Source organism: Rattus norvegicus, chromosome 3 (genome assembly GCF_036323735.1).
Source record: "Rattus norvegicus strain BN/NHsdMcwi chromosome 3, GRCr8, whole genome shotgun sequence".
Classification (NCBI taxonomy): Eukaryota; Metazoa; Chordata; class Mammalia; order Rodentia; family Muridae; genus Rattus; species Rattus norvegicus.
Genome location: NC_086021.1, coordinates 164,542,576 through 164,566,954, shown reverse-complemented (window position 1 = coordinate 164,566,954; position 24,379 = coordinate 164,542,576). Strand labels below are relative to the sequence as shown.

The window sequence follows — 24,379 nt, the reverse complement described above, 5'->3', positions numbered from 1 at the left end:
TAGGAGAACAAAGCAGGCTCAGGAAAGTATGGGGTCCTAGAGAGTCTCGCCGAGGACCACCCCACTCATCCTATTTCCCGGTCTCTCCCCAGTGCGCATGTTCACACATGCGCTTGGTCCCACCGCCCACCCCACCCCATTCCCCCCACGGAGCATACATCAGTGGCGATAAGCTCCTCCCCGTCGTTCATGTTATCCACGGTGGTGACCCCCTGACTGCAGAAGTGGTAGTCGTAGGGGTTCATGGAGAGGAGCAGCATGTCTGTGGACAGGAGCCCCAGGAGGTGAGTTAGGCTGAATTCTCAGCTGCCTTCCGTCTCCTATCCCACCAGGAGGCCGGAGGAGAGGGGTCTCTCACAGCAAGAGTCTTGAGCCTTCCCAGGGCTTCTCTCTAACCTGAGCTTCTGGTCCCTGTGATCCACACATGGGGCTTTTGGTTTATTTCATCATTACTTTTATTTATTTAGTCTTTTGAGACAGGTTCTACGTAGCCCATGCTGGCCCTAATTCACAATCCTATGATGATTGCAGCTCCTAAGTCCTTGAATTGCAGGCGTGGCCCTCTGGTCGCTTCTTTTTTTACAGCTGTGTCAGTGTGAGAGAGAACGTGTGTTCGTGTATAAGACTGTGCGAGTGTATGAGAGTATATGTGTGAGTGTGTGTGTGTATGTGTGCTCAAGTGTGTGAGAGTCAATGTGTGTGCATGTGTAAATGCATGTGTGTGTGCCCGTGTGCGTGTGTGAGAATGAAATAGAAGTGTGCGTGTCTGCACATGCATGCATGTGTACATGCCCGCATATGTGTGAGAAAGAGAATATGTGTGAGTGTGTGAGAGTATATGTGCGAGTGTGCATGTGTGCAGGCATGTGTGTGCATATGCGTGATTGGGATGGAACTCAGGATTTTGAGCCTCCTAGATAGGCGTTCTCTATCACTGAGTAGTACTTAGCTCTTTTCCATTTTTATTTTATTTATTAGCATATTTATTTTATTTTATTTAGACAGGTCTCTCTACATAGCCCTGGGTGGACTAGAACTATGTAGACCAGGCTAGCTTCAAACTCAAGAGCTCTGCTTGCCTCTGATTCTTGGGTACTAAGACTAAAGTTGCGTGCCACCAAGCCCAGCCCCCTTTAGTTTTTCAAGTTCATATGCATGTCTGGGCATGAGTCTCTTTCTTTACGGTTCTCCGGGGAATGCCCCTCAGTCCGAAAGACTCACTCATTCTTTGACCACTGTGACCCTTTGATGACTGTGTAGTCAGCTCTACCCCTGGACACCAGGACAAGGGAGGATGCTTTGCCTTCAGAGGGCTTTCAACAGTGAGAGTGGGTAGAGTACCACCGGGTTCCCTTGGTGCTGGGTGGGGGTTCTAGTCTCAGGATGGGCGGCTACAATCTTGGCAGGACAATAGAGCTAAGAGGCCTGTTTTACCCTGCATAGAACACACACACACACACACACACACACACACACACACACACAAGTGCACGCGCACCCCCCTCCCGTAACAATCACTACCAAAAAAGTAAATAAAAAGCAAAAGAGGGCTTAGAGATGATCAGAAGCAGTAAGAGAAGAGGGTAGGGGGCAAACAGGCTGTGCTTCCAGAAGAGTGGAGGTACCCTGTCCCTCTGCAGAGAGGGTGAACAGCTATCCCAGGGTCCGGCCTGATAGGGGCCAGGCAGGGTCTTTGGGATCTGACCTTCCAACCTGATCCTCACCCTGCAGCTCTGGCTTCTTCCCGGAGAGGATTTGGTAGTAGACATGGTAACCACGCTCACCGGGCAGCTGGAAGATCACTCGAGACTTTTCCAGGAGATCTGCAGAAAAAGGAGTACTAGCCTGCTTATCTCTTCCCTGGGGCAAAGACCCCAGTATGGTGCAGGGATAGGGAAGTGGCAGCCACGAGAGGGAGGGCCATGTGTGGAGGTCCCCATGTCTGTGCACGAGCAGGCCTACACTGGAAAGTGCCTTCCCAGTATCTATGTCACTGTGTGGGACTTGTGTCTGTCCCTGTGGGGGTCCCTGGTGTCTTCCTCCATTGCTCTTAACTGTATATATTGAGGCAGACGTCTCTCAGTTGAACCCAGAGCTCACCGATGAAGCTATCTCACTGTGCCCCTTGCTTTAAGACTCCCTGTCTCTCGCCTCCCGAGGGCTGGGATTACAAGTGGGCCAGCAGTGTTTACATGGGTTCTGGGGAGTCTGAACTCTGGTCTTTGTAAAGCACATCAAGGCTGTACTCCCAAGTCCTCTCCCTGGCTCCTCAGAGGAGCTTAGAAGCAGGGACAGGAAATGGTCAACTACAGACCATAGACAGAGCAGGAGAGTAGAGACCAGGGGGCCAGTCTGATGGGTAAAGTGGACTTAAGTGGGAAGATGGAGAGAAATGGCCAGAGCAGAGGGAAGCCAAAGAATTTGTTCAGTGCAGCCACTCCCTCCTCCCACACCTCCCCTGCCTTCTCCCAGGCTCACAGCTGTCAATGTCCGCAGAGGCCAGCTTCCCAGTGGGACCAAAGTGGATGCGGATGAACTTGCCCTGCAGCAGAGGAACCGTGCCACCCTCAGTCCTGTGGAGGGTCCCTACCACCAGGGCCCTCCTGGCTACTGACTCCTTTCCCCCCAACCCCCAGCTACATACTTCCCAAGTGTGCCCACTCACAAAACGGGAGGAGTTGTCGTTCCTCAGAGTCTTGGCGTTACCAAAAGCCTCCATGGCAGGGTTAGCCTCGATGATTTGATCCTCAAGGGTGCCCTGGAGGCAGCAGGAATGAGGGGCCAGAGCAGCCCATGGAATCTCTGGTCGTAAGGAGAAGTGGGCATCCCCAGGACCCCATAAATGTTGTCTGCCCCCAGCTGGGCCCTTTACTTACCCCGGTTTTTGTTGCCAGAAATTGCTGGAGGGAAAAGGAAAATGTCAGAGGGTGTGAGGTCTTCAGAGTAAGGGTGGGGCATTGGCATGGTAGTGGGACAGTGTATATTAGTTATCCAAATATTTAGTAATGTTAATCGTAGCATTCTCCCCTGGAGGACTCCATACCCCTAGAGCTCATGGGCTGATCAGCTGATTAGCTGGGAGATGCTAGACAGGGGAAGCAAGCATCATCTTGAGGGCTTGGGGAGGGGGCAGCACTAGGGTCTCCTGTCTCTGCCTCCTCAGGAATTTCTTCATCATCCACATCCACACAAGGAGCCTGACTAGAGTCCTCTCTCCTTAGCAGCCTGCCAAGCTCTTCCTCCTCTGGGAAGACCTCCCTGATCTTGGATAGTGCAGCGACTTCTGCCATCTCTGCCCCTTCCTCCTCCCATGCCCTCCATATGCAACTTATCAGCTGCTTTTGTTCAAGACTCTTTCTGTCCAGGTTAGCCAAATCCGAGCTCAAGGGGAGAGAATTAGTACAGCTTTGAAGCTCCCAAATCCTGTGGGTGACTTTCTGCTGAGCTGCCCCTATGCCCTGACTCCAGAATCAAAGCCCCTTCCTATGTAGGTACTCTCCTGCCTCAGCCCTTCCAGTTGTGTTCCTTTCAGCTTTGGGCTCTGTCTTCTTTTCCTGTTATAGGATTATCCTACTTGTCTACAGTATTCTCAAAGGCCTTTCAGGGCTTGGGAAATGGTGGGAAAGGAAGGGAAGAAAGAATATCAAAAAGCCAACAGCAAAAACAAAAACTATGACTGCAACCAAAAACCAAAACAAACGAAATCCAAAATCAAGGCAATCAAGTGAGGAGATGGGGGAAGGGTGGGACAAAAGATCAAAAGCAAAACAAAACAACAAACGGAAAAAGAAGAAGAAAGAAAGAAAACACAGCAAGAAGGAAAAAAGAAGAGAAAAAAAGAAGAAAATTGCCCCAGAGTAAAGCAAGGCTCAACAGGACCAGGAGTGTAGGCCGCTCAGAGGGAGCCTGGGTCCTCTCACATTGGTAGATGTGTGGGGGTCAGCCGAAGCCACAGACAGCTGGCCTGTGGGCCAGGGATGGGACAGTCACATTAAAAACAACAAAAACCACCATGCCTCCATTGTTTAAGAAGTTTCACCAAAAAAAAAAAAAATCTTAATCAAAACCACGGGCCATGTAACTGTCAAGAATTCCCAGGGCCCTCGGCTCTGGGTAATTAACATCTATGGATCAGCCTGCTCCACTCATTGGGAGCGGGTAACAGAGACCTCGATGAATGTGGGCCAAGAAAATAATCACTTCCGGATAAAAGCACACTACTTGGTAAACTCTTTAAAAATTATGAAGGTCACACTGGAAAAGTCACACACATGCAAAAACACCCGGGAGCTGTGGCTCGGGTCTGGCTCGGGCATAACACAGTGACGGAGGTGGCCATGGGTTTTCTGGTTGAGCCTTGCTCAGGCCAGAGTCTCTCACCAAGGTAGGAGGCTCGGGCAGGGCTGGGGGCTCTGGGAGGGACTCTGGGAGGTTGCAATTTTAAAAAGAAAGAAAGAAAAAAAAAGAAAAAGAAAACAGGGGGAAGCAGTAGGGATTGGCGCCCAAGCGGGCAAGTCTTACTGCCTTCTTGCCCGGCCCGTCTCCCAGGGCAGCGACGATGGCAAAATACTGAATGACCCGCTTGGTGTTAACCGTCTTACCGGCCCCCGACTCTCCGCTTGGACAACACAAACATCTGTCACTAAAGCCCATTTGTCTCCCTAATTCTCCCAGCCCCCTCCCCCAAACCTCAACCCTCCCCACCATCTCTTCCCAACTCAGTGTCCCCAGATCCAAACTCCCAGGTACAGACTCTCTGAGATGATGATGTTGACTTACCACCGAAAACCGAGTACCGACTTAGCTCCGGGAGCCATGCCAGGTACCCCACCTCCATGAGAAGGCCAGGGAAGGTAGACATGATCGTCTTATGGGTAAGGAAATGGGCCTCAGAAGCTCTGGGCCTGCCTCTGCTCTGTGCAAGGCTTAACAGACTTAACTGCTGGCAGTCTTGTGTGGCAGGCTAGGCTGCTCTGTTTGTATTGCTGAGATTCGGGGGCCCAGAGGCACACAGCAAGATATGGGAGTGTGAGCGCCTGGATCCAGCTCAGTCTGGCTTCAGAGGACTTGGTCTTAATACCCTATGGTCGTGTGTGTGTGTGTGTGTGTGTGTGTGTGTGCGCGCGCGCGCGCGCGCGTCCCTGTGTGCATGTGTGTGTATTGGCCTGACTGGACATGACTCAGTACATCGGAGATGGAGACCTTTCCCATGAAGGCTAGTGAAGGTTGAGGGCTGAGATGCAGTGATGAGACGGACCTATTTAGAACCTCCAAAGGACCTATTTAGAACCTCCAAAGGACCTATTTAGAACCTCCAAAGGACCTATTTAGAGCCTCCAAAGGACCAGGTGGGAGATGCCCAGATCTCAGGAGAGACACAAGGAGCTTGAGGTCACACCCACGTTTGAATACCTGCCTTCTACTCCCCCCCCCCCACACACACACAGGGAGCCAGGGAGGACATTGACTCCACCAGGTAAGGGCCCTGACCTAAGCATTTTGGATCCAATCCTGAGAATTAACTTTGATCCCCCACCCCTCACCGGACCACCGCTATCAAGTGGCTATCACTCGCCACTTGATGCCCAGAGCCCCACTCACGTGATCAGCATGGACTGGTTCTCTCTGTCTAGAGAAAGGAAAGAGAGTAAATGTGTCAGCTAGGGTGAGGGACTAACCATAGGTGGGCTTCCTGGATCATCTAAGGTGCAGACATAGTTGCCACCACCCAAACACCCAGTGAGAGAGACCAAGTGGGACTTCCAAACTAAAAAGGCAGAATAGCTAGGGTAGTATCAAAGGAGGGAGTGCTGAAGGGAAGGGAAGGGGAGAGGGTCCTAACCGGAAGCCACCCTGAGCTGAGGGACGGTGAGGGAGGTGGCTCTTACTGCGGAGCATGTCATTGTAGGCATTATCTGCCACTGCATATATATGAGGCGGGGCCTCCGAGCGGCGCTTGCCCTTGTAGGCGGCCACCACAGTAGCTGTGTAGACCGGGAGCCATTTGTATGGGTTAATGGTGACACAGAAGAGGCCCGAGTATGTCTGAGGAGAGAGTTCACAATAGAGCTTTTGGGGGCGGGAAGAAAGATGTCCAAGTTCCTATTCCCAGGCCCACCATGACCCCTGCAATATTCAAAAAGCCTCCAGATATCCTATGCAAAGTCCTTTCTCCTGTTCCAGCCTGAGCCACAGAACCCTTTACCGACCCTTCAGAGGTGCCAAGTAGGCAGCTAGGCCCCATACACGGTCCTGGCTCTGCTTCCAAGACCCTAGACATCATCAAGTCATCGCTCTAGGCCGCTCCCTCATTTACCTACAGTTTGTTCCTCTAGCCCTCTCCTTTGCCACTCTTCAGTTCTGCTCTTTCAGCCCCAGAGCTCACTTCCAACTCCCCTCTAGCCTAGCTCTCCAGACGCCATTCCTTCGGGCCCTTAGACCCCGCCCATTAGTGGCCCCGCCCACCGCTGAGCCGTCCCTGCCCGGGGCTCACGTAGATCATCCAGCGAGCATAACGCTGGCGCAGGTTGTGCAGCACTGCAGCCTCGTTGAGGTGCGTCATCATGGCCATGTCCTCCAGTAAGTCGAAGCGGGGTGGGTTCATGGGCTGCATTTCCGTTTCACGCACTGTCAGCACCTTCCGAGGAGATGTGTCACACGGTGAGGAACAGAGATGGGTGACCTGACCTTTCCTCTCTCTCCTACCCACACACTCCCATGCACCAGTCCGCTTCATTCTTTCTGTGGATCCAGCTGGCCAGGAGATGCACCTAGGGTCAGAGGGGTTAATCTCAAGGAAGGGGAAAGCTCAACCTTCTGGTCTTTGGTCTCCACAGTGACTCGGCCTCCAGTAGCTTCAGTCTTGACCTCAGCTTCGACATAGGCATCCTGTTCATCAGGCACCCAGACCCGTTTCTTGCCTGGGTTGAAAAAAAAATCAGATTCTGAGAGGACCTCCAAGTGTCCCATGGGATTTCTATGCTCAAGCGATAATCCCCACCCCCTTCCACTCCCAAGTCACCCACTGGGACAGGACATAGACATTCCAGTGTGGACTCATCCAAACCCAGGGCCGAGATGATCCCTAAAGATCTCCAATGAACTGATTGAAATAACAGTCTACACTCCACACCTAGGTTCAGCTTGGCTACCGGGGAAACCTTCATTTTCTCTGGGCTTGTTTCCACAAATGCAAAGGCCATAAGAAGCTGCACGTAGGTAGGGCATCCCTTCAGTATAAGGCTCCTAACTCTCCGGTGGGTTGTACTTTCCCTATTTCACAGAAGATGTGGACACAGTCAGCCAGGAGATGTACCTCTGTCCTCTGCTCATTCCTGACTGGTCAGCTCACTCTAGAGCTTCGGGGAGCCCGCATTTTTATGGTGATAAAATGTGGACTCGTGTGGACACAAGTCCCGTTCCCTGCCTTCACAGTCGCTAGCCATGTTCCTTGGTCAGAACTATTCATAGAATAAGGCTCCAACCCAGGCTCCATTAATTAATTAATTAATTAATTAATTAATTAATTTTCATTTAAAATGCTGGAAGGGAATCCTCTACTCTGAATGCTAAAAACTTAAATGAACGAAAACGGTTGAAAGATAACAATAGCGGAATGTCAGGTCAAGCAGGAGACAGCTCTCCTTTCTTCTGAGACAGGTTCTCACTCTGTAGCTCTGGCTGGCCTCCAGTTCACCGAGCTCCTCTTACCTCTGCCTTCTGAGTGCGGACATTAAAGATGTGTGCCACCACGCCCAGTTAAGCACGATACATCTTAAGCACTGTGCTGCGTACAACTCCAGACGTTACACGCCACTGAATCTGGATCTACTTCAGTTCCCATCTCCCCGGATTATTGAGAAGATACACACACACACACACACACACACACACACACACACACACACACACACAAACCAGCAGCTCTGGTGTGGCCCTTCATAAGCCCCAGACATGCATTGCCTATGTTATTATTGTACTATGAGCCAATCAAGTCATAAATAGTAGCCTTTGTTCCTGTCCCTAATCAAGAGTGGCATTGGCTCTATGGGAAGCACTAAAAATAAGTTCAGCGCAGGTTTTGTGGACACGGAGGCCACCTGCACACATCAGTCTCACATCAGAGGTCCCAGGTTCCAGCCTGCGTCTTCATAGAGACTTCAAGAGCAAGGTGACATTGTCTCATTTTACAGAGGAACAAACCCAGCCTCGCTTCCCTGTGATTTTAGCCTCTGGCACTCAGAAACTGCGGGGGGGGGGGGGGGGGGGGGGAGACCCAGGTATCAGGCCACCGTGGCCCTGTCGTATCAAGCAGAAAGTCTGCCCTCTTCACTCCTAGTCTGAATCCTTGGACTTCTCCATGGCTGTGTCCCTCTCTGCTCTCACTTACCATCCCATGGGACAGTGTGCACCTTCATCATTTCCTGGTATCCCTGGCGGAGGTAGCAGGCTGATTCTCCAAGTTCATTCATATCCATCATGGTGTTGAGAGGTGTTGGTGTTGAGAATCGGGACAGCGATTCAAGACAATCCGAGGCAGCAGGCCCTGCGAGATGGAAAAGACTGGAAACTCAGGAACCAGGACCCACACTGGGGTCTGATCCTCCAACCCACAAGGCTTGATAGTGGGTGAGTCCCTGGGTGAGCTCGAAACTGCACACCTCCAGACATAGGGCATCCTCTGATAGGTACTGAGGACCTGGGCCCACCCATAGGTGCTCTCCTGCCTTTCTCCAGCTACAAACCTAGCCCTGATCACCCATGCTCAGCCCTCATCACCCACCCTCAGCCCTCATCACCCACCTGGCACCACGGTGAGGGCAGGGAGTGCTGCTACCCCTTTTATTGCAGTTGTCAAGGTCAGCGAAGGAGAGCTATGTCAGCAATCTCCACGTGTCATGGCCCCCCCAGCCTGGCCACAGGACACAAAAGGCAAATTCCCTTTTATCTCCTCTAGCTCAGCCCCTGGGCTATTTTTACCTCCCATTGTCAGGGGATCACAAAGGCGGAGAGAGACAAGTCACTCAGTCAGGAAGCTTGGATCCAGAGTGGCAGGGACCTGGACAAGGCAGCGAGGCACTCTGGAGTGGAAACTGAGTCACAGGGAGTCTCCTACATGCATAAAAAAGACCTGCACTGGGGTTGGGGATTTAGCTCAGTGGTAAAGGCCCTGGGTTCGGTCCCCAGCTCCGAAAAAAAGAAAAAAAGAAAAAAAAAAAAGACCTGCACTCTTAGAAGGAGAGAGCAGAAAGACCAGGGAAGGGAGCCATAGAATAGTCACTGTGGCCTTCTACTTCAGTTCTGCTCCTGCACATAGGAAGAGTGAAGTGCACAGGAAGACCGCACTAACCAGGTGTCAAAGGCCAGCAAATGGACAGCACTGGGAGGATCTGCATCCTTCTGCAGCACCTGGACACCACCCCTTAGCCTCTAGCTCTGCCTCTCAGAGTCTCCAAAGGGAAATCCATGAAGAAAACCCAAACAAAGCTGGGTCTAGTAGACACCTGTAACTCCCGGTACTCAGTGTTAGGACTCAGAAACTCACGACAAATGACTGTAAGGCACCGCAGGTAGCCATTAACCTGAGTTTGAGACTTTACGCTCAAAAGGTCCAGGCGGAAAGGAGCCAAGTTCAGTCAGTCTAAGTAATTTAGCAAGACCCTCATGTCAAAATTAAATAATAATAGTCAGAAAGAGGGCTGGAGAGGTAGATCCCGTGAAGAGTGCTTACTGAACAAGCTTAAGACACTAGGTGTGGTCCCTGACAGGAAGGAAGGAAGGAAGGAAGGAAGGAAGGAAGGAAGGAAGGTAGGAAGGAAGGAAAGAAAAGAAACAAACAAGAAATGAAACCATACAGTAAAAAAGAGGAAGAAAATCTAGGAGTTTACTCCAGTTAGGAGCATCTCCATATTCTGGCATTCATGATTTACAGAAAGCCAACTTCTTGTACCCAACTCTCATGAAGAGTGGGGTGCTTACAATTCAGCTTGTCTGATAATAACTCTACAATATGTCAAGACACTTCCAGACTCTTCTGTCCATCAATTCATTCAGGGCTTGGTGACATTGCAGAATTTTAGAATTATAGGCTCAAATGATCTAAAAAATACTGGACACAGAACTAGAGAACCCCGGAGCCAGGATTCCAAGCAGATCCAAGGCTGAGCAGAGCATAAAAGGATCCAAGAACTTGGATACTGGACACAGATCTAGGACGTTCCAAATAGACATCGGGAGAATTCTCTGTACCCATAGGCAATCCCTTCCAGATATGTATCTGTGCGGAACAAATATACAAAGGTAATTTTATGTGCTGTCACCACATATGCGTTCAGAGCAGGTAACATGGAGCAAGCACAGGGACAGAGGTGGGAGGCTGGTCTCCTGACAATGGAGGGCCTGAGAGAGCCGTCGAGAACGTAAGACCTTCTCCAGAACGCTGCGCTTGGGGGCGAGGGGGAGGTCACATAGTCATGTCTACTTTGTGAATCACATTCAGCTGTATGTTTTTTTTTTTTTTTTGGTTCTTTTTTTTTTTTTTTTTTTTGGTGTTTTTTTTTTTTCGGAGCTGGGGACCGAACCCAGGGCCTTGCGCTTCCTAGGTAAGCGCTCTACCACTGAGCTAAATCCCCAGCCCCTCAGCTGTATGTTTTAAACGTATGTACACACACACACACACACACACACACACACACACACACACACACACATGAAAGCCCCCTCCTCCCTGAGGAATCGTCTCTGCGTGGTTTCGTCCATGTTCAGAGTCTTTACATCTGAGATCTTACAGCTCTGGTCCTCATCCTCTTGATGCGCTTGTGAGAACCAGGCTATTTTCGCTCTCCGTGCAGGTGGGCTGTTTCTCATTTGCCTCCTGCCACTGGGAAGGAACTCTGAGGGACGGGGTCTGGGCTGCATTCCCAGCACCTTCCAGGAAGCCTGTCCAGGGCAGAGACTCAGTAGGTAGCTGCCAGGCAAAGGAACCAACCGTGATCATCCAGATGATAGAGTTTTCATCTCTGCACAGGGTCGGAGGCGGGGAGCTGAGTGTGAACAATGTGTGGGTGTGGAGAGAAGGGACTGGACAGATGGCTCAGCGGGTCAGAGCACTTGCCACACAAGCCTGAGGATCTGCGTTCAGATCCCAGCACCCCTGGAAAAAGCTAGGCATGACCATGTGCACACCTGCCACCGTGGGGAAGGAAACAGGAGGATGGCTGGGCTTGATGGCCATCTGCCTGGCTTCAGGTTCAGTGACGGACCCTGCCTCAAAAGAAAAGGTCAGGGGTTGGGGATTTAGCTCAATGGTAGAGCACTTGCCTAGCAAGCACAAGGCCCTGGGTTCTGTCCCCAGCTCCGAAGAAAAGAAAAAGGAAAAGAAAAAAAAAAAGAAAAAGAAAAGGTCAAGAGTTGTCATGCGGGGCTGGGAATTTAGCTCAGTGGTAGAGCGCTTACCTAGGAAGCGCAAGGCCCTGGGTTCGGTCCCCAGCTCCGAAAAAAAGAACCAAAAAAAAAAAAAAAAAGAGTTGTCATGCAGGGGACACCCGATATGTCCTCTACACACTCAGGTGAGTGCACACATACACATGATCACAAGAGTGCCCATGCACGCACAATCGCCCACATCCAGGAAAATACACAGAGTTTTTACTACTCAAAGGTGCTCAGACTGCAGGGTTTTTTGCCCCAGGAGTGACAGAATTAACCTAAAGAGATCAAAATTTCCCAATAGCCATAGTCTGTGCCAAAGATATGATGTAGGTGAAATTCGAGTTACCTGCTCAATGTACAGACGCGTGCTTATAAACATACCAGAATGCAGGCCTAGAAGCGTCCTGCTTGGTTCCTCTCGGTCACAATAGCAAAGCAATAAAGAAACCCATGTCCTGAGAGAGCCAGTAAAGCTGGCAATTGCAAGGGCTCTGGGTGTTAAGTTCAGGTGCTGTCAGGAGCAAAGGGAACTTGTGGGACTTGGGCAGCCTCAGAGGAAACCAGCTTCGTCAGAGAACATTTCCATGGCAAGCCTGGGACCCTGGGTTTAGTCCCCAGCATTCGGGATGGGGGGAGTGGACCTGTGGGCAGGGCAGGAACAGGGAGCAAAGCTGTAAACACAAGAAGGGTTCTTAAGCTCAGAGCCAGCCTGCAACTGAAGAACAGCCTAGGCAGAAAAAATGAGCGGGCTGGAGAGATGGCTCAGTGGTTAAGAGCACTGACTGCTCTTCCAGAGGTCCTGAGTTCAGTCCCCAGCACCCACATGGTGGCTCACAACCATCTAGGGATCCGATGCCCTCTTCTGGTGTGTCTGAAAGCTACAGTGTACTCACATACATGAAGTAAATATCACCAATATAGCCCACAGCACTCGTGGGGAAAGCGTATATTGGGAGATTTTCTTAGGGTAGAGAGAAGGCAAGATTGTTCAGAATCACTTGGAGAGGGACACAGGACTGATTGCAGGAGCAACGGGAACCTTCTAGGGCAAGGATGTAAGTGGCCTAAATGACCACCATGCTGGCCATCATGTTGAGAACAAACTAGAAAGATAAAGCAAGGAAGAGTTGAGCAGTTTGCTGTGCTCACCCAAGTCAAGGCAGATGGGGTGAAGGTTGAGGGTGGGGTTAGGGTGGTGGAGACAGGTGTCTTGAGCCCACAATCCCAGGAGAAGACACTGAAGATCCTGTCTGAGCAACTGCATGGGCTGAGGCTAGGCCCCAGGGCATAAAAAGGGGTAAGGCTGGACCTGTCATTGGAATAGAACTATGAAGAACTTCAAAAGCAAGGTTGGGATTTAGAGCTTTGCCCTGTCTGCGTTGGGGCACCATCAAAGGCGTTTTTATTTATTTCTTCATCAAAGAGCCTTGAGCAAGAGGATCTGACACTGTGGTCAGATTTATGTGTTCATCAGATCCCCGTAGCAGCTGGTGTGGAGGATGGATTGAAGGGGCGAGACACACCGGTGGCAGGAAGATGCCTTCAGGAGGAGGCTGCCATAATGGTCCACAGGCAAGGTGGTGAGGCCCCAAGGGGGGGCCCGCCACCCTGGCACCCTGGGGGTGGCTGGGCCCCTGCTTGTCCCAGGTTTGTCCTCTTCACGGGGCCCTGGGCAGCTGCTCGAGTGGGCCCCAGCTCTGATGCTCAGGGCAAAAAATAGGATGAGGGCAGCCAAAAGGCATCAAGACTGTTTATCCGGAGGAGATGCCTCAGCATGGATTTATGGCTGAAAGGTTACTACTGGGGGGAGGAAGAGGGGAACCAGCTGTCCCCCATCCCCATAAAGGACTACGTAAGGGACTGTGGACCTGTCTGCAGAAAGAGGGGCGAGGGTGGACACATGAGGAACGAGGTCCTGCCAGCGTCAGAAGATGAACGGACACTTTAACGGTTGTACAGATCAACTCTCGTTAAAGTCAGGGAAACTGAGGCACAGAAGGAGAGGCAGGTCTTTGTGCCACCATCACCCAGCAGTCTAACCTCGAACTTCTAATAAAGACTGGGGTCTAAATAATGCCTCTCAGAGCATCATGAAGATCCTTCAAATCACCCCAGTAAGAAGTACACGTGCAGGTGTGTGGTGCTGAGGGTCTCTAACTCCCGGCACTTGCTCTGTTCCGGGTTCCGCTCTGCTCATATGTGAGTTCAACCAACATCTTTCAGCCAACGTCTTTGTAGTGTTCTCTCTCTCTGGCCTCAGCACCAATCTGTTTTGGACAGTGGACAGGAAGACTTGCTCTTTCCATATTACCTGTTCCTCCCTGCCGTCTGATCTGAGCACATTCTGGCCTTCTCCTCTGCCTCTCTAAGGTTCAGCTGAGTTTGCTCCACCCTCCACCCCCAGGAGCCCTCGCTGGTTGAGCTGCTCCATGTAGACAATGCCTGGGCCCTGGGCCCAGGCTGGAACAGGTGACAGCTGCTGCACATCTATGTATAGCTCCCTTGTCCTTCAATTGTTCCCAGCTTCAAACAATGGCTGGTCCCTGGATTACAGACACCCCCGCCAGGCCTGCTGAAGTGGATCCCAGAGGGAATGAGAAGAGGCTCCGGGGGCTACACGGTGACCTCACAGGCGGCTACCTCTGTCTTCGATCTTTCGGTTGAGTTCTAAGAGTTCCTAGCTCCAAGGCTGGAAGACTCATGGGTAAGGGAACGAGGTTATGTCTGAACAGCAAACGTGACCAGGATGTGAGTCCTGAGGGGCTCCCCTCTCTCTAGCCTTGGCTGACGAGCACTTGTGAGGGCTGGGGTGCCAGTTCCACGAGGGCAGAGACCCGGTTTTTTATATAATCTACTGAATCCCAGATCAGACGGGCGCCCGGTGAACGTTCAGTATGTATTTCTTACCTTGGCCCTTAGAAAGAGAGAAGGAAGGCTTGTAGCAAACTCAAGAGGAAGAACACCTTGGGCTTGAATCCTGTCTCTGTCAATTACCAGCCATGGCATCTTGAGAAATGACTGAAGCCTGTGAAGTGAGCAGGATCCTGAAGCCCCTGGAGTGCTGAGAGGAGTACTTAGTCTTGGTGGAGACTTAGAATATCACTACGACAGAGTTTTAAGTGAGGGGCTGGGGATGTGCTCAGTGGTAGAGGACCTGCTTAGCATACACAGGCCCTAGGCTCTGTCCCTAGCACTGGGGAAAACAAACAAAAGATTAAAAAAAAGGATGTAACACAGGAACAGGCTGTGTGCCTCAGGGAGGCTTGTGTCCATGGCTTCATCTGTGGATAGACTACTCCCTCAGGATGCTGAGGAAAACGGTTGGTGGAGTCAGGGGGAGAAACTGGTTTATTTCCTTTTTAATACCTCTTGAGTTTTAATCATGTATGTATATTATAAAGGGCATTTTAAAGCAGTTACTATGTAAATAAAGGTCCTATAATGTAGGAGGAGATCTGGGTGTGGAGTAGCCTCTGCACAGTCAACCTGGGTCTGGGCCCCCGGGGTACCCACTTTCCTCCAGCCCAGAGGTGGACAAGTGTGTCCACTCAAAACCTTCCCAAGCAAAGAGTAAGCCAGAGGGAGGATCCCAGCTTCTACGGCAAGCCCAGGGATGGACAGGGAGGCAGAGACTGCAGTTCTTTCCCCGAGCCCTAGCCTCTGATCTTTACCTCAGACTATTCTTAGAAGCTAGATAAAGCCAGCAGTTGCTACTGCTCGTATCAGCTTCCAGCTTGAGGGGCCCGATCCTGGGAGCTACCGTCCCTGAGAGGTCCGATCCTGCCCCCGCAGACATCTCAGAGGGTCTGGGTGATAGGTCCCTTTGTCAGCTGGAAGCAATAAAGGCTAAAGAATGTCCCAAAGTAGCTATGACCCCAGGTGCACTAATCTATACAGCTTGGCCCTACTCGAGGCTCCCATCCACGGTAAGAATGTGAGTGCAGGGATATGGACACGGGTTAGCCAGAGATTCAGGGAGAAGGAAGAGCAGCAGCAGCATCAGGGAGGGGTGGGGGTGGGGGCAGTGCAGAGAGGGAGGGAGGGAACCAGTCATAGGAGGCTTGGGGAAGAAACGGCAGAAGAGGGTCACCGACCAACTTCCCATGTGACCTTGCACAGGTCTATTCTTTTTTTTTTTTTTTTTTTTTTTGGTTCTTTTTTTCGGAGCTGGGGACCGAACCCAGGGCCTTGCGCTTCCTAGGCAAGCGCTCTACCACTGAGCTAAATCCCCAGCCCCGCACAGGTCTATTCTTAGAGCTCCAATCTTCATCATGACGTGGGCCCAGCTTTTATGGACTGAGCCGTTAGGAGTAGTCTGGGCCTGGGTCTGCCCTACAGTACGCAGGATGCCGACACAGCGTCCGCTCCTACAGAGCAGCCAACACTTGTTTCTAATCTGAGCATCTGCAAGGGCTACTCTGTGAAAAGTCAGGCCTCCTTCGAGTCTTTGCTCTGTCACTTGGAACACCTCACTTCACCTCTGAGCCTTGTGTGCCTTCTCTGTGGAACAGATATGCACGGAGGACCCAACTTAAGCTGCTGTTGAAAAGTAGCCAAACCGTGCTTACCCTGGGGTGGGAATGACCGAGAGAGACTGTGGCTCTGGCTGTGGTCTGTGGGGGGGAAACATCGAGTCTGCCACCCTGGGGGTAGAACTTAGGATGTTGCCCGGGTCAGCCAACATTTTTGCAAGAGTTGTCCTAAGGGGCCCAACACATGAGAGAAGTCCCAGGATCTTACAGGACCACACAGCAGCCCAATTCCTGTGTCAAAGCCCAGACGCCTGCTTTGGGTGTTGGGACCAGGATGACTGGTCCAGTGGGTCAGCTGCCTACTTAACTCAAGGCACCAGCACTGTCTGATACCTAGCCTAGGACATGGCCCAGTCCTAAGTCCTCAGACTGCTGAGGAGCCAACTCCAAGATAGTCAATGATTAAGTGCCCTGGAGCTAGCCAGGAAGGGACACTTAGCCCCATCTGCTGGACTGAGAGTGTAGAAAGAACGTCCGTCCATCCATCCTCTGTAAAAGGTCAAGCCGAGTGGATGAGGTGGCTGAGCTGTGGCTTTGCCCTTGTTCTGTGGTCACAATCAGTAACTTTGGGAGCTGAGGAGCAGAAAGACTCAGACTGGGAGCCCAGACTGCCCTATCTCAACACTGACATGAAACACTAGATTTCCCTAGAACTTTTTGTTTATTCAGTGTCTCACTGTTAATCATAGGCCTGGAACTCAAGAGATCTACCTGCCTCTCAGTGCCGGAATTAAAGGTGTGCACCACCACCACGCCTGGCTCGTACCCAGAAATTTTAAATTTCTTACACTATTTGTCAGGCTAGCTCATCAGCTCTTCCCTAGAAGATCAGTGCAATCTTAAGACCTTGGAACAAGCAGCACTCAGGCTGGGTCACCAGCGTCCGGCATGGACGTGGGAACGGGAGCAGAATGGCCGTGTCCACTGGGGTGGAGCTGCTACTTCCAAGAACCATCTTCTCTATGGACCTCTCGTTATGTTCCCCACTGTGGCCTCCACTCTAGGTCCAGCAAAAGATGGACCCCTGTGTCTCCCCGACCCCAGCCTGGGCAAGCTTCCTCTCCCTTTGTTCTTTTGAGCCAGGCTAACAATACAGTGCCGGAGTCTGGCTGTCTGTGTGTAAACCCCAATTACCCTGTCTCTGAGCCTGCAGCTGTTCCCTAAGGAATTAGATAAGATAATGCCCACCTTTTAAAGAGAACAAACAGAATGCCAACTCGTTGCTTGTAATAAGTATCCAATGTGAGATAATTACCTTTCTTATTACTACCATCTCTGTTTCGGGAGAATAAGAAAGGAATGTACACAGCTCCCCATTGCAGAGGTCACCGAGGGGAAAGGTCATGCGGAGGACTGTGGGTGCCTCAGGCACGTCCCCTCCTTGGCTTCCCCGTTTCCGTGGCCCCTCCTCTCCAACCGAGTTCACGGAGATGGAGCGTTAGCTCTTTCTGCATAGGTTTCAAGGTGACAACAGCCCTCTCTCTCCCCCTACATGGTCATCATCTTCCTTAATACTCCCTAGCTTCACTGTCTCCATCTGCACGGCCAAAAGTTTAGTCATAGAGCCCTGCCAAGCTTCAGCCACAGATAGTAAAGTGTTCCTTCCCCATGAACTTCTAAGCAGCCATGGAATTAACCATGCAGGTATAAAGGAAAATAGCTATTAATCTGGGAAGCCACAGTGAGCTGCCACTCCTCAACCAGTAGATAAATAAAATCATCATCATCATCACCACCACCACCACCACCACCATCACCACCACCACCATCATCATCACCACCACCACCACCACCACCATCATCACCACCACCACCATCATCACCATCATCACCACCACCACCACCACCATCATCATTACCACCACCACCACCATCACCACCACCACCACCACCATCATCACCATCATCACCACCACCACCACCATCATCATCATTACCACCACCACCACCACCACCACCATCACCACCATCACCACCACCACCATCATACCACCACCATCATCATCATTACCAACACCACCACCACCATCACCACCACCACCACCATCATCACCACCACCACCACCATCATCATCACCATCATCACCACCACCACTACCACCATCACCACCACCACCACCATCACCACCACCACCACCACCACCACCACCATCATCATCATCATCATCATCAATAACAATGAACAATTCTGAGTCCTGGTAGCTGCTCCATTGCTGTGGTAAACACTGGCCAAAAGCAACTTGGAAGGAAAAGGGTTTATTTTGTTTACCTGTCACCATCCACTGAGGGAAGTCAAGGTGGGAACTCAGAGCAGAATTCTGGAGGCAGTACTGATGAGAAGGCCATGGAGGGGTGCTACTTACTGGCTCACTTACTCAGCCTGCTTTCCTATAGCACCTAAGGCCACCAGCCTAGAGACCCTGCCACTCACAGTGGACTGGGTCTTCCCTCATCAATTACTAATAAAGAAAATGCCCTATGACTTGCCTACAGCTCGATTTTATGGGAGCAATTTCTTAATTGAGCTTCCTCCTCTGCAGCGACTCTAGCCTGTGTCAAGTTGACAGCACACAATTCCCCATCAATGGTAGCCTAGCCAAGAACTGAAATAGATACCACAGAGGAACCCTGCTTATTAGCTCCCTTCCTGGAACAAGTTCAACTACCTTTCTAACATAGCCAGGCCTACCTGCCTAAGGATGGTGCCGCCCACAGTGGGCCGGACCAATTAGCAGCAAAAAAAAAAAAAAAAAAAAAATGCTCCACAGTCGTGCCCACGGGCCTTCTGTTGGGCCTTCAGCTACCGTTCCCTCTCCCCAGGTTTGTCAAGTTGACAACCAAGGTTAGCCATGACCCTGGGTGAGGATGCAGAACAAAGGTAAGGTTGACTTATTACCGGAAGAAGGGAAACTCAGTAAAAAACTCACTAAAGAGAAAACAAATTAGTGTCATCTAATAAAGGTGATTCTGCTCTTTAACACGCTAGGAGGCACTTAGCAAGAATGTGTTCCTTTCGTAGTAAAAAACTACATAGTCAACTCTAAGCATCATTCATGGAAGAACGAGTCAGAAAAAGTGTGGGGCCTGTATCATCCCACAGGGTCTCTCTCTCCTTCTCTCCTCCCCAACCCCCTGTCCTAACCGTCTTAGAATTGACTCTGTAAACCAGGCTGGCTTTGGACTCACAGAGCTCTGCCTGCCTCTGCCTCCTGACTGCTGGGACTAAAGGCTTGTGCCCGGCGTACCTATTTATTTCAGAGACAGGGTCTCAAAAGTGTTATCAAGACAAGCATCGAACTCACTTGGCAAACCAGGCAAGACTCTAAGTTGTAGCAATTCTCCAGCCTCAGCTTCTGAAGTACTAGGACTATGGGTGTGAGCTGACATTTCTGGCTAAAATGTGGTGTTTTAATGCAACGAACCCCATAGGGCAGTGAAAATAAATGAGCTAAAGTGACCTTGTTAAAGTGAATGGCTCCCCAGACAGAAGCTGAATGAAGAGAGTGGTCTGCACACGAAAGCATGCAGTGCCTCACCACATAAAGTCTGACTTCCATGAGGAAACAGTACCACTATATATTGGTTAGAAACATCTACTGAAATGCATAAGACTCCTATCCTACGGTATTAAAAGTTAAACCAAATAAATGAGCCAAATACTTAATCCTAAAGCCTAAGGCAATGGAACTCTCAGAAGAAAACCCAGGAGAACTCAAGGGATCTTAGATTCAGTGATGTCTTCCTAGAGACAGTGGTCCAGTGGGCATGACGGCCCGTGCCAGTAATCAAGCACTCAGTGTCAGGCAGGACTGTAACTGGGAGGTCAGTCTGGGCTACACAGCAAAAAACTGTTCTCAGCCTGGGTGTGGTGACACACATCTTTAATCCCAGCACATAAGGGGCAGAGACAGGCAGATCTCTGTGAGTTTGAGGCCAGCCTGGTCTACAAAGCAAGTTCTAGGACAGTCAGGGCTCTGTTAACACAGGGAAAACCTGTCTTAGAACAACAACTAACCAAACAACAACAACAACACTATTCTAAAAAGTAACAATAATAGAGACAACACTGAAAACACAAAGAGAATACATATGTGCGTCTTAAAAACTGAAAAGTTGGGGTTGGGGATTTAGCTCAGTGGTAGAGCGCTTGCCTAGCAAGCGCAAGGCCCTGGGTTCGGTCCCCAGCTCCGAAAAAGAGAAAAAAAAAAAAAGAAAAAAAGGAAAAAAAAACCTGAAAAGTTTGAACGACTCTGGAAATCAGTCTGGAGCTTCCTCAGAAAATTGGACATTCCACTACCTGAGGATCCAGCTATACCTCTCCTGGGCATATACCCAAAAGACGCTCCAACATACAACAAAGACACGTGCTCCACTATGTTCATAGCAGCCTTATTTATAATAGCCAGAAGCTGGAAAGAAGCCAGATGCTCTTCAACAGAGGAATAGATACAGAAAATGTGGTAAATCTACACAATGGAGTACTACTCAGCTATCAAAAATAATGACTTCATGAAATTTATAGGCAAATGGATGGAACTAGAAAATATCATCCTGAGTGAGGTAACCCAATCATAGAAAAACACACATGGTATGCACTCACTGATAAGAGGATATTAGCCCAAAAGCTCAAATTACCCAAGATGCAATCCACAGACCTCATGAAGCTCAAGAAGGATGACCAAAATGTGTGTGCATTCATGGGTCAGTGGGAATGTGTCATAGTGTGTCAGACTGTGACTCCAGTATTGCTCCTTCCTTTCCACCTTGTTTGAGGCAGGGTCTTCTGTTTGCAATCGGATACTCCAGGCTAGCTGGCCCTTGAACTTCCTGTAGTTTTCTGGTCTCTGTCTCCTAGCTAAACTCGGGAGTACTGGGACTGTGGTGCTAATACTCCATGCTTTATGTGGGTTCTGGGGATTCAAACTCAGACCATTAGCTTTGCATACTGAACGCTTGCATAATAAGTGCTTTACCCACTGAGCCACCTTCCCAGCATGCTCTTTGTGTGTTTAGCCAAGGTTTCATTTTGTAGCCCAGAATTCATGAGAATGCTCCTGCCTCAGCTTCTCAGATATGAGCCACTGTACCTGGTGTGTCTTAGCTATGGTTTTACTGCTGTGAACAGATACCATAACCAAGGCAACTCTTTTTTTTTAATAACATGTTTTTAAAGATTTATTTATTATATATAAGTACACTGTAGCTGTCTTCAGACACACCAGAAGAGGACATTGGATCTCATTACAGATGGTTGTGAGCCACCATGTGGTTGCTGGGAATTGAACTCAGGACCTCTTGAAGAGCAAGCAGTCAGTGCTCTTAACCGCTGAGCCATCTCTCCAGCCGCCCCCCCCTCCCCACCAAGGCAACTCTTATAAGGACAATATTTAATTAGGGCTGGCTCACAGGTTCAGAGGTTCAGTCCATTATCATCAAGACAGGAGCATGACAACATCCAAGCAGGCACGGCACAGACGGAACTGAGAGTTCTACATCTTTATCTGAAGGCCACTAGCAGAATACTGGCTTCTAAGCACCTAGGACTAGGGTATTAAAGTCCACGCCCACAGTGACACACCTGCTCCAACAAGGCCACGCCTCCTAATAGTGCCACTTCCTAGCCCAAGCACACACTAACATAGTGCAAGTTTCTTTTTGAGCACTATCTCATTCTAGAGACACAAACTCAGAAACTCACCACTTCACCCTTCGGTTTTGATTAGCTTTCCTAGTTATTAATGATGGAGAATGCTCATTTTCTTTGTTTCCCCAGGTAATGTGTCTATTGAGATCTTTTGCATATGGGCATAGAGGCCAGAAGAGGGTACCAGAGCCACAGGTGGTTATAAGTTGACCCATGTGGGTGCTGAGAACCCAATTCACATCTTCTGGAAGAGCAACTCAGATCTTCTTCCTTTTTTTTTTTTAACTTTTATTTATTTGTTTGTTTATTACGTATAAGTACACTGTAGCTGTCTTCAGACACACCAGAAGAGGGCATCAAATCCCATTACAGATGGTTGCAAGCCACCATGTGGTTGCTGGGAATTGAACTCAGGACCTCTGGAAAAGTAGTCAATGCTCTTAACCACTAAGCTATCTCTCCAGCCCAACTCAGATCTTCTTTTTTTTTCTTTTCTTTTTTTTTTTTCCGGAGCTGGGGACCGAACCCAGGGCCTTGCACTTGCTAGGCAAGCGCTCTACCACTGAGCTAAATCCCCAACCTCCAACTCAGATCTTCTTAATTCACTGAGCATCTCTCCAGTCCTATCCTTTGTCCATTTTTAAGTGGGCAGGGTGTGCACACCTGCAGTCTCAGCTCTTGGAAGGTGGAGGCAGGAGGATCAAGAGTTCATGGTCACCTTCCCTTAATGATAAAGAGTTGGAGGCCAGCCTCAACAGGATTCAATAAAAGGACCCACACGAAGATGCTGAGATTCTTCACTGACTTAAGATGTGTCGCAGACCTAAGATGACTATAACCAGACAGATAGGAACTAGTGGAGGCCACAACTCATACGCTGCTGTCATTTGGGAAAACAACTGGAAGCTCCTTAAAGGGTCTAACTGACAGTTAAGATGACTCAGCAATTCGTCTTCTTGGCGTCTCCTTGGGCGGACTATAAAATGTCCTACTCATACAGATGTGTATGTGCATGTTGGCAACATCCAGAAAAGCAAACACTGAAGAGGCGAGGAAAGGGTGGTGCACACCTTTAATCCCAGAACGTGGGAGGCAAAGGCAGGCAGATCTCTGTGAGTTTGAGGCCAGCCTGGATTACATAGTGAGTTCCACACTAGCCAAGGCTGTAGAAGGAGACCCTGTCTTAGGGGGTAAAACTGTTTACAAAGGGGGATCAGCTCAGATGGCCGAAACCCATGCACAGAATGGTATAATTTCAAATGTGAGTATTCAACCTAAAGAAATGAAGCTATTCTTCATGTTGCCTACATGTGTGTATCGTGTACTTATCTGGTGCCTGACAAGGCCACAAAAGGGTGTAGAGCTTTCTGGAAATGGAATTAGCTAACTTGTTTTTCTCTGGGAATGGAACAGGGTCTTCTGCAAGAGTAGCTAGTGCTCTTAACCTTGCGTCATCTCTCCAACCCTAGGGACAAAGCTCTGATTCAGACTACGTTACGCTGGCCAAGTGAAGGTCACAAAGGCCACACGTGATTCCATTCCTATGAAATGTTCAGAATACAAAAAATCAAAGAAAGTTCATTTATTTTAAAATGTTACTACATTTATTTAGTTGTATTTATGCATATGCATAAGTCAGAGCACACGCGTGGGAGCCAGTTCTCTCCTTCCACCATGCAGGACCTAGGGACTGAACTCGGGTCTTCAGCCCATTTTGAAAAGTCGTCTCGGGGTTGGGGATTTAGCTCAGTGGTAGAGCGCTTGCCTAGCAAGTGCAAGGCCCTGGGTTCAGTCCCCAGCTCTGAAAAAAAAAGAAAAAAAGAAAAAAAAGTCGTCTTGGGGGCTGGAGAGATGGCTCAGTGGTTAAGAGCACTGACTGCTCTCCCACAGGTCCTGAGTTCAATTCCCAGCAACCACATGGTGGCTCACAACCATCTGGAATGGGATCTGATGCCCTCTTCTGGTGTGTCTGAAGACAGCAACAGTGTACTTATATACATAAATAAGTAAATAAATAAATAAATAAATAAATAAATCTTTAAAAAAAAAAGAAAAGAAAAAGAAAAGCCGTCTCACTGACCCAGTCCTCTCTTCTCCCTGGGATTTTCTTTGCTTGTAAGTGAAATAAGAGCTGGACCAGATTTTGTGATACATCTCTGAGGATCCTGGAGCTTAGATGTAGCCACTTGGCCAGGAGGTGGTAGCACATGCCTTTAATACAAGGACTAGGGAGGCAGAGACAGGCAGATTTCGGAGTTCAGGCTCAGCCTAGTTTACAGAGCAAGGTCTAGGACAGCCAGGGCTGCACAGAAAAACTCTGTCTCAAAAAAACAAACAAGGAGAGATGGCTCAGTGGTTTAGAGCACCAACTGCTCTTCCAGAGGTCCTGAGTTCAATTCCCAGCAACCATAATTCAATTCTCACAAACCATCTGTAATGGGATCTGATGCCCTCTTCTGGAGTGTCTGAACATAGCTACAATGTACTCATAAACACATCTTTAAAAAAACAAACAAATGGAGGAGAATGAGAGGAGTTGCTGCTTCCCCAGTTCATCATCTACAATGAGAGCCCTAGAGCATTGGTTCTTAGCCTCCCCAATTCTGTGACCCTTAAATACAGTTCCTCATGTTGTGGTGACCCCAACCATAGAGTTATTTTCTTTGCTACGTCATTCCTGTAATTTTGCTACTGTTGTGAATCATAAAGTAAGTATCTATGTGTCCTGATGGTCTTAGGCAACCCCTGTGAAACGGTGGTTCAGATCCCTAAA

General features: G+C 49.6%; 1 protein-coding gene across 5 annotated transcripts in view; it reads right to left on the bottom strand.

The window, feature by feature from the left end:
• The window catches only part of Myh7b (myosin heavy chain 7B), a 45,231-nt gene that overhangs the window by 15,487 nt on the left and 5,365 nt on the right, over positions 1-24,379 (bottom strand). For 3 of the 5 annotated variants that reach the window (XM_039105078.2, XM_039105079.2, XM_017591783.3), the window contains exons 2-12: positions 8,390-8,545; positions 6,814-6,920; positions 6,494-6,637; positions 5,889-6,045; positions 5,602-5,629; positions 4,522-4,618; positions 2,877-2,900; positions 2,666-2,758; positions 2,479-2,542; positions 1,725-1,823; positions 159-262 (exon numbers count right to left, since the gene is read on the bottom strand). In XM_039105078.2, coding sequence (XP_038961006.1) covers positions 159-262; positions 1,725-1,823; positions 2,479-2,542; positions 2,666-2,758; positions 2,877-2,900; positions 4,522-4,618; positions 5,602-5,629; positions 5,889-6,045; positions 6,494-6,637; positions 6,814-6,920; positions 8,390-8,480 — 1,008 coding nt within the window. In that variant the 5' untranslated portion in view covers positions 8,481-8,545. Of the gene's footprint in view, positions 1-158; positions 263-1,724; positions 1,824-2,478; positions 2,543-2,665; positions 2,759-2,876; positions 2,901-4,521; positions 4,619-5,601; positions 5,630-5,888; positions 6,046-6,493; positions 6,638-6,813; positions 6,921-8,389; positions 8,616-24,379 lie in introns of those variants that run through there. The other 2 variants (NM_001107794.2, XM_039105080.2) reach the window with 2 other exon arrangements.